The sequence below is a fragment of the Chelonia mydas genome, chromosome 10 (genome assembly GCF_015237465.2).
Source record: "Chelonia mydas isolate rCheMyd1 chromosome 10, rCheMyd1.pri.v2, whole genome shotgun sequence".
Taxonomy (NCBI): Eukaryota; Metazoa; Chordata; order Testudines; family Cheloniidae; genus Chelonia; species Chelonia mydas.
Genome location: NC_051250.2, coordinates 79,137,875 through 79,153,659, shown reverse-complemented (window position 1 = coordinate 79,153,659; position 15,785 = coordinate 79,137,875). Strand labels below are relative to the sequence as shown.

The following is a 15,785-nucleotide window of genomic DNA, read 5'->3' as shown; positions in this document are numbered from 1 at the left end:
AATAATTGGTGCAGTTATGCTGTTTCCAGGGCTGTTGCGGGGAGGAGAAAAGTTTAGATTTGACCAACTGAATAAAAGGAGCAGCTAAGAAGCAGAACTGCCAGGCACTGTACAAATAAATTTTTATTTCACACACACACCCCCCTAGATCAGTAGGTATTTCAGAAACACATCATTAACCTGTAGGCTGCCACTAACCTGTATCTCCTGAACAATTCAAGAGCAGAGAGGTGGAAACTGTAGTGAGTAGATGGAGGAGGCTTAGCCAGAGCTGTTGCCTAGTGGAACTTCTATCCTGTCCTGCCTCCCCTTCCTCTCTCAACCTGCCCTCCTACTAAGCCTTTCCCCCTCAGGCCAAATGCCATTTGGAGCAGGTGATGTGCCTCCACAAGGCTTGAGGGCCATGGAGCAGGGAGAGGAAGGCCAAGGGACAGTGTGGGGGAATCTCTCCTCCTGCTTGAGAGTATCAAGTTGGATTTCAGCTTTTCACCAAGGGAAGGCTTAGGGGGCTTGTTCTGGGGCCGGGAGGCAGGTGCAGCTGTTGCAGAAAAGAAGGAAGAAGAGGGAGAGGCTGGAGATAAGCGTACTCTATTTCTCAGCTTAGAACCCATCCTCAGAGTTTTAAGCGTTAATCATTTAAGAGGAGGAAGTCAAAGCCTCAGTGGCCTTGGGAAAAGCTGCTGCTGAATCAAGACCCTAGCTGGTGTTGGGGTAATCTCCGAGGGGCTGCTAGATGCATCATGCAACAGCTATTTGAGCTGCAGAATAACAGTGAGGAGACCCCTTCTTAGTTGCCTAAGTGAGTGAGAGCTGCAACCTATTCTATCTATGAATGTATATCCATTACCCTCTGGTCTTAAAATGGAGACACTGCCTGGAAGGCACCACACCCATTTCCAAATCAAGCATGGCTGATCAGAGTTGGCAGCATACTGTTTGTCGCCACAAGAGTGGGTGTATTGGCAGGGTTTACTCTGTGCAGTGGCCCAAGGGTGAGTCTTTTTTTTTTTACTAATGGAAGTCTCCTGAGCCACCTGGACAGAAGGATTGCAAGGGAGAGTGGAACAACTGTCTCGCTTATTCTGACATTTCAGTGAAGCACACATCCCCTTCATGGCCAGCATGAAATTAAAACACTCTCACTGAAGTTAAAATGGAACATTTGTCCGCTCCTCAAATACTGGCTGAAAAGGGCATGCCAACAAATAGCTCAGCACCATTATATACAAATCTATTCTTTAGCATGCTGTTTCCCCCCATCCCCAAATCTATAACATCATGCTTTATTTTGACACTCTATCAAGACAATCAGACTTCACTGACAGCATGTCAGCTTGAAGATGGATTTCAGTAAGTTAGACCAGGGATGCCTTCTGTTGCTTTTTGGCTTGCCTGCGTTAGGCTCTGCTGTCAGAGAAGAGCCTGTGTGTCATGGCCTTCTTATGCAATTGCCCCCCTGATCGCTGGAACACAAAAACACTCAAACATCCTGCCAAAAGATTGCTCAACTGGTTAAGCAGCTAAAGCACAGATTACTAAAACAATGCTCTGGATGCAGCTTTCAATGAGATTTTCATATGAATCAGTTCAACAAATAACTGTGCTATGACAAAGACAATTAGATGTAATTTCTCGTGGCACGGAAGCAAATGTTGGGCTTTGCTACAGTAAATGTGAGCATAGAGTTTCACTGACTACAATACTCCAATGAGATAGCCGACTTCCAGTAAGTCATGCTCATCTGGATTTCATTAGTGACCATGGCCAGGAGCCACAGCTGAAATGGTCTGGCCTGGGTGCAGAAGATTTAAAAACAAAATGGACTCCAAACATCTGGAGAGATGAAGGAAGAGAGTAATGTGAGAGGCCTGGGCTCCAGCTGATACTATAGCATCACCCCACCCCCCACCGCCACCCAACCCCTTCTGCTGCAGGAGACTGTAAAGAAGAACCAGCCAGGCATGTCTGCAAGCATATCCTGAGATGGTAAATATCACCACAGAATCTTTAAATAAGGCTGTAGATTTAAAGGAACACCATCAAATAATTATTTTTAAGAGCAGATCTTGTTTTAATCCTTTGCATGTTGTTCTGTCACAAAACAATCTTTATTTTCTGACAAATTTCATTTCCCCCATTTGGCATTAGCAAATATTGTCTTTCCTCCCTTTGTGACTTACGGAGCATTTATAAGCTCTGTTTGCTTGATAAATGCAATGCTACTCAGGATGGCAGTATAAGCTCTGGCATTTATTTTTAACCTGTGCTTTCTGTACGAGTACTGTAGTATTGGGAAACACCACACTGTATGTCCTTACTACAGAGGTCATTATTAATTTGTCCTCTCAATACTCCTTTCAGTTATGGAAAGGACAGCAAGCAGATCAGTAATTACAAGGACATTTAAACAACAACTGCCATGTGGCAGGCAATGAGAATGGGGCAAGAAGAATTTGATTTTACAGTAATTTTTCAACGACCCTAACCAATATCTTAAAATGTAAATTTCCAAGACCATCTGCTTTCAATTTAATCCCACAAGTCCCTGACAAAAGAAATGTTAAGGCTAAACCTAATCCACTAATAAATGCTCACAATGATTCTGCTCATTAGAAACGCCAGCCATCAAATTTAAATCTAACTTCAAGAAATAAATAACTTATGATTTTTCTTACAATGTCCATCTGGATTCACCTACAGTTAAGTTCCAGTTAGAGATCCTGTACTGTCCAACACTGTAACCAGATACACATCCTCCCAATGAGGAATGGTGCAGCTTATAGTATATTGGATTGATCTGCTTTTTCCTCTCATTTCTCCAGTTATGGAAACAAAATTAAAACATTTGAAAAACACATTCTTAAGAAATGCATGCTATCTGCTTTAATAAAACTACTGCTGGCTTAGTCTCCTACTCTAAAAGCAGCATATAAAGACCTTGTTGAGCACTCTGACTCCCAAAATCAAGGACTGCAGCATGCAGGATTTGTGGTAATAAGCACAAATGTGCTGTCTACTGAAAGATGAAGACAAAAGATCTGACCTGTATTCAGCTCCCCAGCCCTTGACAAAGCTCATTCGGATTGTGCACATTCTGGTCAGCTGATACACAGCCTCGAAACCCTGATTCACAGACTGAGCCAAGAGGGCTGCAAATTCCTGGTTGTTAAAAATCTTCAAGTTGCACCCTGTCAGGAACATGACAACATGACATTAGTGTAACTAAATTAAGAAATCCCCTTTCTTTCTGCCTAAGGAAAGAAACCACTTAACTCTGCTCTCCCCATCCCCAAACCATATTACATTATGGACAGATTGCATAAATAAGAAGCAAACTTCTAAAAGAAATTAAGTTTGGTTATAAATGCAACACCCCCACAATTCAACCCCTAAAAAAGTAAGGAAATACCAAGTTATGGGCCACAATGCTGAACCCTACTGCCCCCTCAGCATGTTTATGTTGACGAAAACAGACTGCATCACCACATGGCACTTCCTTCTACCTCCAAAGGATAAAGAAGGTGCACTACACAAAGCACATTCATCTCCTCTGCATTACAATGCAAACCTTGATTACAACCTCAACTCTTAATATTTGCTAATTTTTCTGACAGTGTAATTAAGGAATTAATAGAAATGTACAAGCCAAAAACAAAAGAAACCATAAAAGCTGAATTTAGATGGTATCCATTAGCAGAAGTCATCACCACCCCATCCTGTAGAGAGCCAGTTGCCAAAATAGCTCTTGCTGTCAAAAGTCAGATGTCAGGACTACACTATATAGTTTGGTAGCAAGTAATATAGTTAAGAATGCGGAACTGTTTCAGTTATAACACTCTTTTCACTTGTTCATAACGTTCCAAGGATTTCCCCTTTCAAATTGAAATTTTCCATGATTGGTCCCAGCTGAAAGCTAAAGAAGAATCCATTCAGCGGGTTTTGAGTTCTGGGTAGTTGAAAAATAACAAGTTTCCCAGAGTAAAACATTATTGCCACACTTTTTTTTAAAACCCAGAAAACTTAAGTGCTGGACTTAGAAACTTGGCACATGACTAGTGTTCATTTGGGAGTATGTCCAAGTTTGAAAAACAAATGCTTGGATCAAGACGAATTATAAGTGATTAAAAAAATGACGCTTGAGCATGCTTTGTGAGCCTGACCATAACTCATATTGTCATCTGTTTGGGGATCAAACCATTTTTGCTGGGAGCATGTCCACATGTAGGGGCCCGGCGGCTACAGGACCTGGCTACCCATTGGTTGAGTCTGTAAGAGTTCCACTGGGAAAATCAAGGAACAGGCCATCCTAGAATAAATCTTGCTCGAAGATGTATGGCAGCTTGTGTTCAGTAAGAGGAGAAGCTTCAGAGAGAGCAGATCTGGGGGCAGGGAGATGCTCCATTAAAAAGCGAGAGAAGAGCCAGGAAAAGGCCAGTGAGGAAGCCAGGCAAAGCACATACAAAGAGGTCCTGGAAAGGAAAGACAGGGCAGTTTGTATTACGGGCAGATTGCCCAGTTGTTTAGGGTTCATGGGCTGGAAACCCATAGCATGTAGTGGGCATGAGTTCCCCCTATGCTGCAACTCTCTGAGGCTGTTTGGAGGTCAGAAAAGGCTGGACACTGAGGCCAAGAGGAGGGCTAAAGACCGTGGTGGAGGGGTGCAGACCTGCAGAGGAAGGTCTGTGCCAGACACAAGCCTGGAGCAGAAGACTGGGTTGTGTTTACTTATGGACTTCAATTAATTTTGGAGCTTGTGACAGAACAAGGAGTAATGGTTTCAAGTTGCAGTGGGGGAGGTTAAGGTTGGATATTAGAAAAAACTTTTTCACGAGGAGGGTGGTGAAGCACTGGAATGGGTTACCTAGGGAGGTGGTGGAATCTCCTTCCTTAGAGGTTTTGAAGGTCAGGCTTGACAAAGCTTTGGCTGGGATGATATTCTATGATTCTAGTGGACTCTTGTGATTTAGCCAGAGGGTTAAGTCACCTCAGCAACCTAAAAGCACTGGAAGCTGCTGGTGAACTATCTGAGAAGGGAAACTGAGGCCATGGATGGGCCCAAAGCCACATCAAGTGTGTGAACCCTCCAACAAAAACCCTATCTCAAAGGTGGGCTTGCTCATTATTTCCAAATATTATTTTCTAGATACTTTTGCCATAAAAATTTTATTTTTGAAAAAGCTTAATATGCTCACACCTGACTTAACTAACGCAACCCACCCATGCATATCTGACACAAGGTTTATAAATGTATTTTTATTTTCTAAGTAAAGCCTATTAAAATCCCCCTGTGACTTTTCAGTAGGTTTTAGATAGATATAAGTACTACAACCAAGACAATGAAATTGCCTCATATGGTTTCCCTAGAAGAAGAACATAAAATAGAAGTAGGAAAATAACAGAGAAGAACATAGATGCATGTAAATTAAAAGGATTTTCTTCATATATTCATTCAGCAAAAGGTTTAAAAACATTTACTACTACTATTGTATTACTTATTTGTATAGTACCAATAGTTTGCAAAGCACATCCAGACTAGGAGCCCAACTGTGTTCTTGCTTAAACGAATCAGAATCTATTTAAGGTACCTTACACATTTACTTTTATGAACCTGGACACTGGTGATGGCTGGATATACAGTACAAACTCTCATAACAGTAACTTTACCCTTCATGCTATCAAGGAACACTGCTGAAGTTGTGGAGATGGCATAAAATAGGTTTTAGGTTTCTGATTACTATAAACAAATAGTATTCATCAAATCCAGTTCATTTTGTTGAACAGCTCAACTTCTGTATGCAGAGCTCCCATTCTTCACATGTAAATGTTACACAGGACAGTGCATACAGCATAAGTGAGTAAGGCTAGGCTTGGTTACCTGGTGGAATCTTGCAAACAGTTGCGGGGTGCCAGCCGTAGCGTTGGTTACAGTTAGGAGATTGGACAAAAATGGCACTGTCGCTAAGGCACTCGGCAAACACCTCTCCTCCAATGTAGTACAGCCTTACTCCTCTTCCTAGAAAACACATGGCGCAGTTTCAGTTTAGTCAGACAGCAATGAAGCATGCAGAAAACATTTATCATCTTCAAAACCTCAAACATTTGGAAGAAGAGTTTTTAGAAATCTGGTTTACTTCTGAATCAAAAAGGGAGGAATCAAGCAAGGTCAGTGATGATGGGAAAAGAACATAGTAATTTTGTTTTCAATGGCTGTTGGGAACAACAAACTTCTGTGAGAACTTCAAGCTGAGAGAAGTGGAAGAGCAATTTATGAAGCCAGAAGTGCATTCTCCAGCCACACTGTCCTTTGCAGCATGCACTGCACAAATCCGCCACTTTGAGAAATGCCTCCCCTTAGCCACTCCGATATTCTCCATATGAACATTTCATCAGTTCAAGATATGGTTTTCAACCTCCTCCTAGAGTCACCACAGATGTATGGCACTATTTTAATTGATTTAGAATAAAATTATATAAGGCTTCTCAACCGTTACGTTTAGCCTGAGATAACATTCACTATATCCTGATATAAAACACTTTAATTCCCATGGGAAATACATAAATGAATATAATAAATACCATCTGAGCTGAAAAATCCTAAGTTTCAGGTATCAGTCTATGTAACTCTGATAAACCTTTGCTGTGCTCTCACACTGCTAGTGTGGAAACTTTGCATTCAGTCTTGCTTGAAGCATATGGAACCTGCTGAATTTAAGGATTAACTTTAGATTCTTGGGATTTCTCACATCAGGAACCATTTTAGTAATGAAAAAATTAAACACCTGCTAAGTGAAGGAGCCACTGGTTCTGCCCCAGAGAAGGGTACAAAGAAGAATAAAATCTGGTCGAAGACGGTTTGCTCTTCTGGCAGGAGGCAGGGAAACTAACTTGTACCATTAAGTCGCATACGAAGGGCCCAATACTGCCCTCACCAGTGTAAATGGGGAAAACTCCACTAACTTTTACACCAGTTTAACCAAGGACAGAATCGGGCCCTAACTTGCTATTTAACATTCAGCACTGTCAGGACCTGAATCTCCTCTTGCTTTCCATGGTGTAAATCAGGAATAGCTCCACTGAAGGAAATGGAGTTCTACTGGTTTAAAATGTGTGTAGGTGATGGATTATCTTATAAAAGCCTAGATAGGGCCCATTGAATCAACGACAGTCTTTCCATTAATTCCAATGAAATTTGGATCAAGCCACTGCTTTCTATTCATGAGGGAACAGGCATGAAAGAGTAAAAACACAAGAGATCTCTCATAAAATTTAGAAATAAATTTCTTACCGATAGATACAATTCAGCTTCTATGATGTATAATAAATCCATTCTAAAACATCTTTTTATTTTACTGTTGTAACATTAATTTTACTTTTATATTATGGAATTTTAATATGTTAAAATAATGAAGATACTTAACTAAAACTGATCAAGTTACACAGATGGCTGATTTAAATCTTCAGCACTCTGTATCCAACCCTCTACACATTCCCCTCCCACTCAACAGATGGTAACAACAACAAGAAAATAGGCATTACCAATGTGTCGTCTTGTGAGCTCCACGGCTGCGTTTCGGTTCACATTAGACAATAAGCCAAGACAGAAGCGTTCTGAGTTAGAAGGGTCGGTGAAGCCATCCACGGTCATAGAAGGCTGTGAAGCATGGAATGTCTCCCCTACTCGCTGGTTGAGTTCATAGTAGGATATAGAGCACCAGAAAGCTGGCTCGCAGTAGGTAACAGGCTGCAGATCTGCACAAAGCAAAACAGGAAAGAAATCAGAGAAGTCCTTTGAAGAAAATGAAACATTTAAGAATATTATTCAGCTCCACTGCCTGTGTTTATTTAACAACCAAGCTTTAATTACTTGACAGATTTGAATGGGTTGCAGCAAGAAAGTTACATCAACCCCAAAGCAGTTGGCATGCAGAATAATCACAAATAGCCAACACTACCACTTAACTGACTTCATCTTTACCACCTATAAAACTGAACTCACATAAACAATGAAAACACAACGTTAATTTCAGGTAGCTACTGTGCCTTACCTAAAATCAACGGGCTAAATTCTGCGCTCAGTAACATGGATGTAACTGAGCAAAATTTTGGCCCATTGGTCCAGCTTCTGAGCTCACTGGCCCTAGTTTTAAGCCTGTCTAGCTCCACTATCTTCAGTGGAGACACTCCTGATTTACGCCAAATGTATGTGGGATCCGTGTCAAGGTTACTGGGAATACTTATTTCTCATCATTCTTCTATCTGGAAAGTTGTAAAAGGGAAATCTACTTTCCTTAACAGATAACAAGTCTTTGGTTTTAGTTTTGTGGCAGTGGTTTGATTCAGCCGGTGGGCCCAACTGAAACTAGTTGCACCATCTTATTGCACTGAGTCATTTTGAAGACGACAGTACTAAATATGCAAGAGGGGTGTGATTGTAAGAGTAAAGAAATTGAAATTCTTCTACTCCTGCTAAAGTCAATTCCAGTAACAGTCGATAGTAATTTAATCTCCTCATCCCCATTCTAAGCAAGTGAGGATATCTTCACAACACCCGATTGCTGCTCCTTAGTTGGGGAGAAGATTTAATAGTGAGCAACAGAAAGCACTATCTTTCCAGCTCCTACTGCTAGGTTCCCCCCTATGGTATTTCTTCAGTGCTCCAGGCACAGGGTTATAGAGACCAGCTCTGACAATCAAAGACAGGCCCAACCTCTCTTCCTCCTCTCCTTGCAAAGAAGAGCAGCCCAAGAAGATAAGTTCAGTGTCATTTCTTATATAAAACATCTGTTACCAGCTCCATAGAGAAAATGAAGCTACTATCCAACTATATCCTGTTCAAGTCCACACTCAGCTATACCCAAAAATGCAGCCTTTACACTAGAACAGTCCAAATGATCCTTGTATTTATCTGAACCAGAAAGACAATACAAGTGTTAACATATCCCAATAAGTGGGATACAGATGTGAGGATAGCCACATACCTCAAAAACACCAGCAGCACCATGTGGAACTGCTCCTCCTCCACTGAAATCAATGGCAAAATTCCTACCGAGTACAGTGGCAGCAGGATTGAGCCCTATTTTATACTCCTCTAAACCAGAATGAGTACCAGTACAGATGCAACATTCTTTCACTCTTTCAGGTATTGTGTAAATAGCGCCCTTACTTCCCTGAACATTTAATGTGTATCCTCACCACTCAGTGGTGGGTCTCATATTAATAGAGTACCAGACCAGGAGACTTGAGTTCTAGTCCCAACTCTGCCACTGGCCTGCTAGGTGACCTGGGCAAATCACTTCTCCCCATCCTGTGCTCAGTTTCCTCATCTGTAGAATGGGGATAATGATATTGGCCTCTTTTGTACAGCGTTTTGAGATGTACGGATGAGAAGCACTAGATAAGAGCTAGGTATTATTACTCTGCTGATTGTCGTCCTCTTCTCCCACTTCCACAGAAGCCAGCACCAGTTACTGCAGATAGTCTGTAATAACTTGCACTGTAATAACTTATCTCCACAATTTTTGAGGGGAAAGCATTCTCAGGGCACCCGACAACCTGCTGCTGGTTCCTCAGGAGATGTGCTGTCCAAGTGCCACAGCACGCCAGGAATCCAAGCAGCAATGTGAAGGCAAAGGTCCGCTCTGTGAAAACCGCTTGACCCCAGCAAATCCCAGCCAAATCCAGGAATTTTGGAAGGATGGGAGCCCATTTTTATCTTTTTCTATCGAGGGGCAACCTATGCTCCCTTCAGTGAACAAATTAAAAGGAAACTACTTCCCAAGCTAAGGCTGACATTTCTGCTCTCCTAGGTGGTGTATGCCTGCCTGCATAAGGGAAAGTGAGGCCCAAAGGAATCAGAGTGTAACCCTCAAAGCATAAATTAATAGAAAGTAATTCCATAAAATAGAGTATTTACATACTTACGGGGGGCCCTGGCCTCAACTGACAAGATTTTTATTCCATAACATTCTTATGAGCATAAAACTTAGGTTTCTTCAAACTTAAAGCAAAAAATCTTTGAATATTTCCCCTCACATGTTCACATGCCATTGTACAAATCCACGAGTCATCAAGTACAATACATGCTGTTCCTTTTCCATCTCTGCCTCTTTCTGCTATGTTACTCATTTAACTACTACACTGGGATTGCCATGTGTCAAGCGTGTGTCTACAATTTTCACCGATTAGCAGTTTTGGACTACAGCACCTATCTGTGAGTGTTGTAACCATTCTGAAAAATGTATAGCAAAGAGCAATGCTAATCAAGGTAAATTAGATCATGCTCATTTGCTTTAAAAAAAAATCTATGCTTGCTCTTATCCAAGAGCAAACATTTCTAAGTGAGAGTCTATTAAGTTTCATAAAAGCAAAACAAGTTTTTAGCCCGGCAAGCGGTATCTTCAGAGTGATGCTGCCCTTGGGTTGTAGAAGCATCCTCAACCTGTGGGACTGTATATACTTTTGTGGTACTTTCCTTCAGCAACCACCTCCACTTGGGTTGTGTCTCAAGGGGACTGCGGGTCCCCACTGAGGAATGTATGGAAATTTCACTTTCCTCAAATTGCAAATTAAGCTGGAAGACAGAAACCAACAAACTCACCACTCATGAATCTTGTTGGAAATGCACTAGTCTCTAAGAAATGCAGCTGAATGTTTAATGATGCTGCCTTCCCTATGATTGTGGTATAAGGCTTAGCCTAAGTTTTAAGCCATCATGGAAAGAGTGAGTTACCTCTTGAGTTAGAAGTGGTCTGTATGTATCATTTTGATTTTTATGGATTGGGTGCTCACGCAGGTAAGGAGTTGTAGTAATGCTAGAATCACACAGTGCCCACAGGGACTGTGCAAACAGCTAAATAAAGGATACACCGTAACCAGGTAAACGCTCCTTCAATCTTCCACACACGGCACTGCCAATCCATTTAAACTCTGATACACAAGATGCTTGCTTTTTCCTGTCCCAAGTCCCTCTCATGAAAGGATCCCTATCATGCTGAATCATGAGGTCAATAAATGTCCCGAGTACTGGGATGAGACCCATCCAACTTATTCTCCCATAATCTCTGAGCTAGCCCTCTAGCAGTATTTCTGTTGGCTCAGCTGCAGAGAACAACTGCAGGCTCTTTACATCAATCTAAGTAAAAATATAAAATGAATTGATACAACAAATCATTTCATGCTATTCCCAGCACTCACCCTGCAGTGAGATCGGTCACTGAATTTATCTCCGATCTTATTTCATGGAAATTTGGTGAAGTACTTGATACAACAAGATGGAATGAGACTGGTGGCTCCTTTCTGAAAATTCTTGCATCAAGCAAGGAACAGCACTTGTAATGTATGCTCAGAGCAGCTAGCATTCCTCCTGTTTATACTACACAGAGCTTGCTGGAAACCCAGCATTTTTCCCACTCCAAACTTTGTGGGGGAAATGGCCATTTGAAACGTCTGGTCCAAAAATTTCACTTTTCCACAGCAAATATTGAAAACCAGTCAAAACAGAAGTTTCTCAAAGGTGTGAAAAGGTTAAAAAAAACAAACAAACCCTACATTTTTTCATTCTGTTTTTCAGTTGGAAAACAGTAAAAAATAAAATAAAAAAAAAAAAATTAAGTGTGAAAAGGGGTTTTCCCATCACCCTTTCCTCACAATTTTTAATGGAGGGAGGGGGGGAACTCCTGAAAATCCAAAAACTATCAATTGAATGTTTAAGTTTCTCAGTTTCAAAACAAACAAACAGACAGACATGAGATGACAGTCAAGGCAAAAATTTATTTAATTTTTGAAATACTGACTATTCATTTAGAATCTACCGGTAGGGAAAATTTTATCAAAATCGATATTTTTCTGTGGAAAATTTCAGCCAACTAATGATATTCAAGAATTACATTAAATTACAAAGATGCTGGCCAGGAAGGTCTGTACTGGGCATGGGCAGGTGAGCAGAAAATATTAAAGGCCTCTTATTTCAGATCCTAACATTTAGATTAGTTATTTTTCTTTTGTAAGGCAACACCATCACTGGATTCTCAGATGAGACAATCTCTGCCAGAAATTCTGTATTTTAATCCATATGTACCAGTTATGGCTGCCACATCTCTAACTTCATCCTTAAAGCAAGACAGAGAGAGAAAGCAAGCGAGACTGAGTACACTCTCCTCATTTTCACTACATTCTATAACCACTGAACTTTCAGAAAGGCTTGGGAATACCACTTTTTTTTTTTTTTTTTTTTTTTTTGGAGTAGCAGCGTTGCACCACAGAAACCAGCTGAGGCCTGTATTACTAACTCATCTGACCATATGGTATGTGGTTATTTCACTTGCAGTGTCTGTGTCAAGCCTCTTGTAGAGCCAACACTGAGGAAGAGGACAATGGATTTCCAGTATACCAAACTCCTAGATAACAATATGCATATCCAATTCTGGCCCTTTGCTGTATAAACTCCCTGACCTCAATCTGAATATCTACAGAGCACCAGTAGCCATAGATTTGTTTTGGGGTTTTTTTTTAGTTTAAATAAAAGAAATAGGAGATCACTTGGTATTTGTAACTTTCACTAAAAACGTGTGCTTGACAACTAAACCTTTGAACCAAAAAAGTTCTTTCAAGTGGACTCCTTTGCAGGTGCACTCACATTCCAAAACATTCCCTCTGATCTGGAGAGACCATCTGCAGTGCTGGGAGAAGGGAGTTCAGTTCCCATGGCCCATTCAGTCCTTGGCTTGTCTGCTGACACTGTCAGTTGAGGGAGGAAGTGGGTTGGGTTTTTTTTGTTTTTGTATTGTCATCTACCCTGTAACCACCACCAACTCTTCATTTTGGGCAGATCACCCAACAGCGTGTACATGGCAGCAAGCTTTCCATCACTACTGACACAGGACAGGTTTGATCATCAATGTGTCATTTCACTTATTTTAAAATTACCCACAACTCAACACCCCACAATACATTTTAAAAAAGATATATATTTTTTGAAACCTCCACTTGCCAAAGAACAACAAATGTTCATCTTGTAACTCCTGGCTGTGTCCCTTTCATTTTATTTCAAGTTATTACACTTTCTGACTCCAGCTTCAGAGACTACAAACGGATTACTTGTGGTTAACATGTTTTGGCTGCCCTTGTTTAGTCTTTGCTACCAGACACCACATTAGACATCCTACAGACCAACCAGCCAAGCAGCACATTTTAATAACCATTGCCTTTAATAACCATTTGCCGTTGGAAAAAACATGCACTGAAGCCTGATTTCTAGAGACTCCTTACTCATTTGGGTGAGGTGGTTGCTATCTGCAGCAACAAAAAGCAATCCGGATTGGGTTTTTTTTTTTTTTGTTGTTGTTTTTTAAAATGTTGATAAGAAACATGGGAAATTCCAATTGACTCACAAGCAGCACACTTGAGCATAAAGGATGCAGTCAAAAAAACCAAACACCCAAAAAACCCCTCTTCGGCTTTGACAGTTAAGCCAAGAAAAATGTTAGTACCACCCAGATATACATATATCCAGCACCCTCTTTAAAAAAAAAAAAAATTGACTAGCCCGAGACATCCAAAAACAAGCCAGCCAATGCCTGAAATTCTGAAGTGCTGTCAAGATACTCTGTGCCAGGGCTGTAAGCATATGTAAGCTTTGTGGCTGTGGCATTTTAAGAGTAATCTGAAGTAGTCTGTGTCTACTGGCTTACGTAACATTTAGATAATGGATCCTGCAGTATGCAGGATTGTAAGGGTTTTCTATGAGGGTGACTGCTCAGAGTAATTTCAAATGGGGTGAGCTCAACAATATGGTTAGATCTGACCCCTCTGTCAGTCTGCATGAAAATACAGAGCACATTGAAGAGATAATACAAGTTCAGAAATACACTCTCAAAATCTACAAGGCTTATCTCAGGGAATTATACAACCCTGATCTCTACATCTTTAGTTTTCCTCTTATTTATTATTTTAAATACCTCTAGTTGATAGGATGAAAACAGAACCACTGATGTGTTGGTATAATGCAATGGTCTGGACTATGCTCTTGGTGCCTACAGATGAGCCCAGGGCTGCAGAGGCCTACACTGCTGCCTAGGTCCCCAGATTGAATTCGGCTGTTCTCGCCAGTGCAAAGGGCCTGCCTTAAGCCCACCCCTGAGTTCAGGTAGAAGGACGTACACGGGAACCAGGCGGTTTGCATCAGCAACATAATGGTCCCTGACCTCACCTTGTGTGTCCATGGAGGGGTCAGCTACAATCTGGCCCTAAGCTCTTCAGTGCAGGGACTGTCTATATCTGATAGGAGTGCTTTGCACCCTGCAGGACCAAACCAACAGAACAACTGATCCGGTACGTGAGCACCATGATATCAACAGTCATCAATTCAAGTATGTTGAACTCACTTCTGTAATCTGCCTCTCTCATATTTTAAGTGCTTCAGCACGCCACCTGCTTTTTAGCCTACTACTGTTTCTTCTTTCCCCGTCTCATCTTCCCCACTGTGCCCTTGTGCTCTCCAAAACTCCATCACGCAACATCCCATTACCAATCTCATCCCCTACTCAATTATCCCAATACACAAAATTTATAAGGAGGGTCGGGTGGCTAGGGCACTAGCCTGGGATCTGGGTTCAGTTCCCTGCTCCACCAGACTTCCTGTGTGACCTTGGGCAAGTCAGTTAGTCTCTCCGTGACCCAGTTCCCCGTCTTATGATAGGGATATTCGCACTGCTTCACAAGGGTGTTGCGGGGATGCAATTAAAGATTGTGAGGCACTCAGTAAGATAATGGTGGTCAGATAATCACCTTAGATAGCTAATAAGCAACTAAAATTATATAGGTGCTTTCTAGAAGAGAGAGTTTAATTTAAAACACCTTTATTAAAATAAGAACCAGCAGGATGCATTCCTGGCAAACCTGTGTGATCACCAGATCATATTTTTGTTATAGCCCTCACACTCATTCACCCTGGCATTCACCCCCACCTTTTTTTTTTTGGTCTGTCCCTGCATCTTGTTTTATATCCAACCCTATGTTGTAAGCTCAGATCTCTGTATTAACTTTGAGCTACCATGAATCACTTTGCCATAATAAATGGGGATTAGCACAAAGAAGCATTAAATAATGCCAGATCAGTAATGTCATCATTAATATATACTCGGTATGCCTAGCATTATAATTACACACGGTTATGAAGACAGCATACTTACCCAGATTATTATGTGCTGGGGACATAGGATTTGGAGATAAATTTGGAGAACCTGAAAATCAAGATGATGATGGTTAAGCTGGTAACCGCATAGAAAAAACAGTGAAACAGAGACATCAATGCTGACATGCGTTTTTGGTTCTAAAGATCAAACCAAGGGCACTTATGTTTTTGGTTTGAGACTACTGTGTTTGCTGCTTAAACCCAATGGATATATATGAAATATGTAACAATCTTGGAATTCTTAAGTATCCCATGGCCCAGTTGAACTTCATTCTGTGATCAGGGAAAGTGAGACTTGCAGTTTCCTCAACAGCCAATTATTATTTATACAGGCTCAGAGATACTATCATTATGATACAAAGTAATATTGCTAAGCATCTTCATGCTGCTCCAGGTCTTCATTTACAAGAGACCCGATTTTCAAAACTGTGCACGTAGGCATGTGTGTTTCGTTTGTATATGCCATTACTATGACTGCATGTACCATCATGGCAACTACACACAAAGGTAACTACTTAGACAACTACAGCTTTGATTTTCTGTTGCCCTGCACCTTATGTATTTATTTACACTCATGCAAAATTATTGCAAAGTG

At 41.1% G+C, this 15,785-nt stretch overlaps 1 protein-coding gene across 1 annotated transcript in view; it reads right to left on the bottom strand.

Annotated features, from left to right (window-relative positions):
* The window catches only part of SMAD3 (SMAD family member 3), a 104,934-nt gene that overhangs the window by 5,706 nt on the left and 83,443 nt on the right, over positions 1–15,785 (bottom strand). The window contains exons 5-8 of the mRNA XM_007059496.4: positions 15,189–15,239; positions 7,537–7,749; positions 5,876–6,013; positions 3,044–3,188 (exon numbers count right to left, since the gene is read on the bottom strand). Coding sequence (XP_007059558.1) covers positions 3,044–3,188; positions 5,876–6,013; positions 7,537–7,749; positions 15,189–15,239 — 547 coding nt within the window. The remainder of the gene's footprint in view (positions 1–3,043; positions 3,189–5,875; positions 6,014–7,536; positions 7,750–15,188; positions 15,240–15,785) is intronic.